The 2,544-nt window shown below is 39.2% G+C and overlaps 1 protein-coding gene across 1 annotated transcript; it reads right to left on the bottom strand.

The window, feature by feature from the left end:
• Window positions 1–1,344: 1,344 nt before the first annotated feature.
• LOC131882255 (solute carrier family 35 member G1-like) lies at window positions 1,345–2,405 on the bottom strand. The gene is made up of 2 exons (XM_059229351.1): window positions 1,949–2,405; window positions 1,345–1,884 (listed from the first exon to the last, which is right to left on the bottom strand). Exons 1-2 carry the CDS (start codon window positions 2,379–2,381, stop codon window positions 1,370–1,372), a joined length of 948 nt encoding a protein of 315 aa, XP_059085334.1. The 5' UTR covers window positions 2,382–2,405; the 3' UTR covers window positions 1,345–1,369.
• Between the last annotated feature and the right edge of the window lie 139 nt (window positions 2,406–2,544).

Here is a 2,544-nt window from a genome sequence, read left to right as displayed (position 1 = left end):
CTCACACATACAAAAAGTAAGACATACACATATAGAGTAGTAAAGTAAAAAAAAATTGAAGCCGAAAATATATCAAGTGTTCTTGGTTCTTGTTGTTTTTAAATTCTTGAACGCATTTGGAGTTTTCGAAGCCGAATCACCAGGGGTAGAACGTGCCACTAATCTACCACCCGAAAAAAAGTCGTCATTAGGTCCTGGCAAAGGGCTTGCGGACCTCTTACTCAAAAACGCCCCTAGTGGCAATGATGGAGACGTCACTGACTGGCAGGATGACGCCATTCACAGAATAGAGATTCCTGACTAACATTTGTCGATTGGATATCTTAAAAAAAATAACCAAATCAGCTCCAATTCTTCTTCGCTCCAACGATGGAAGACCCCAAAGATGTAGGCGGTCTAGATAACCAAGGCCCACACTTTTTATTGGCAGCCTCGTCATTCTTCTTTGAACGGATTCGAGGAGATTAATACAGTACTCTAAACCGGGGGACTTCATATGTGTTATACACGTACTTGTCGAAAGCAAAGGCGTCTTGGAGTGAAGAAACAAAACGTGCGCCTGCTCTCAACAAAAGACTGGCCTATCAAATACCATGTTACATTTTCATAATCACGCAACTAAAATACCAAAACGGACTACAAAAGTCAGTTCGAACTTTTGTCTTTGCTGTTATGTGAGTGTTGCTAATAAAAATGCACTAAAAAGGGTTAAAGTCTGTAAAATCAAGTTTTGAATAGGGTAGTTTGAAAAATACACCCAAGATCCGGTTGTTTTGAAGCACAAAAAACTATCACTTCCAGTTTTTCCCGAAAAGAACAGCTCTCAGTTCCAGGTCCAATTCCAGGTCCAAATACTAAGTCAAGCATTAACCTAAATCCGCACATCTTTAGGTATTTCAAAAGATACCAAAGATGTTGTTGATTTGAGAGGGCGTTGTTTTGTTCACAGAGGAGATCCTTACTTTTAACTGTTTTTTATTGAACTCGCACAATACTTATCAATATACTTTATCATAGAACAATTGATTGTTCAGTTTTGTCGGTCCAAAGCCCAGTGAGCAAAATTTCATTCCATTCAAGGCCACATTACTCTAATCCTCTACCAGACTATCAGATTTCAACTTCCCTCCATTTTGAGATCCCCGCAATTACTTTCAAATCGACATAATTAGTGGTATTAAGAGAAAACATTTCAGGTGTTCATGAAAAGGTCAAATAATAAAGGTCAAATCATAAAGACCAAATGTTATGTTTAATAAAAGCTAGGTTTCCAAAAGAAGTTTCCATCTGTCATTCACTCAGAGCATAAAAATAAACAATGCGATGATTGCAATGGCAACACGTTACTCTTCATACAATACACTTATTTTTATTTCTTTAACTCGTTTTGGGATGCCAAAATTGGCGCAAGTTCCAAATTTCCATCGGCCTTCTGTATATTTTGGTCATCTATTAGGATAGCTGTAATCAATGAAAGCACAACAATGACTACACCGCAAACCTGGATCCAAGTAATGACTTGTTTGAAAATAACCACTTGAGCAACAAATGAGGTGATACATTCGCCTGTCGCAATCAAGGTCAATAAAACCGAAGGACAAAGGCCAATGGCCAAAGAAAATGCCCCTATGGACATCAACGCAAATGATCCTACAAAAAGGGATTGAATCAAGGCTTTCCAAATCACTTTGGAAGAGGATCCATGGAAAATTTGACTCTCTTGAACCAATGGACCAATTACCAAAGCCAAGAATAAACTCAGTAGGGATCCAATAAGGAACATGTGCTGTTTGGGAGTTTTGTTAAGTGTCACCATAACTGTCAGTAAGCCGGTTGATATGGAACAAAAAAAACCAATTGCAATTCCAATATATTCCATGGAACCTGAAACACAACCAGTCATCAACGGAATAAACAAGTGAATAAGTTTATAACGAAACTGACTTACCTAGGCTTACGCTTGATAGCGACTTGGTGAAAAGAAATGATGGCTCTATCACAAGAAATTGGCCCAAGAGAATGGAAACAATACAGACGGCTTTAAGCAATGTAATATTCTCCTTGGCCAATAGACGAGCAAAAATGGCGGTAAAACCTGCTGTTGAATGCGTCAGTATGAATGCGGTTCCCAAGGGTAAGATATAGATCACAAAGATAAAGCCCGAGGTTGAGACAAAAAAGAGGCACCCGACCAAAATTGTACTCTTGGATAATTCCAAAGAGTCTCTTTTCATTATCATCACCACTGACACCACCAAGCTCTGGATGCAAGACCGACCCAAAATCAAATCAATCGGATTCAGGCCATAATATTGGGCTACAATGCCAAATATTGTGTATGAGCACACAGATGCACAAGCAAGCAAAACTCCCAAGATCATGATGGATGGCAGGGCAACTATCACTGGACTGCCTTGTTTTTGACGGATGGCAGGGCAACTATCACTGGACTGCCTTGTTTTTGACAAAATTGAACGATGCTACTATCTTTCTTTCTTCCTCTATACCAGATGTTTGAAGGCTGATAGGCTGATGAGAGCACAA

Source organism: Tigriopus californicus, chromosome 6 (assembly GCF_007210705.1).
Source record: "Tigriopus californicus strain San Diego chromosome 6, Tcal_SD_v2.1, whole genome shotgun sequence".
Lineage (NCBI taxonomy): Eukaryota > Metazoa > Arthropoda > Copepoda > Harpacticoida > Harpacticidae > Tigriopus > Tigriopus californicus.
Note: the sequence above shows the minus strand (reverse complement) of the source record. Positions and strands in the feature narration are given on the sequence as shown.

Excerpts from the sequence above, each read along its gene's own strand:
- LOC131882255 (XM_059229351.1), bottom strand. The coding sequence starts at position 2,381 with ATGATCTTGGGAGTTTTGCTTGCTTGTGCATCTGTGTGCTCATACACA. Across the intron at positions 1,885-1,948 it reads GCTATCAAGCGTAAGCCTAG|GTTCCATGGAATATATTGGA; the intron begins GTAAGTCAGTTT and ends GTTGTGTTTCAG.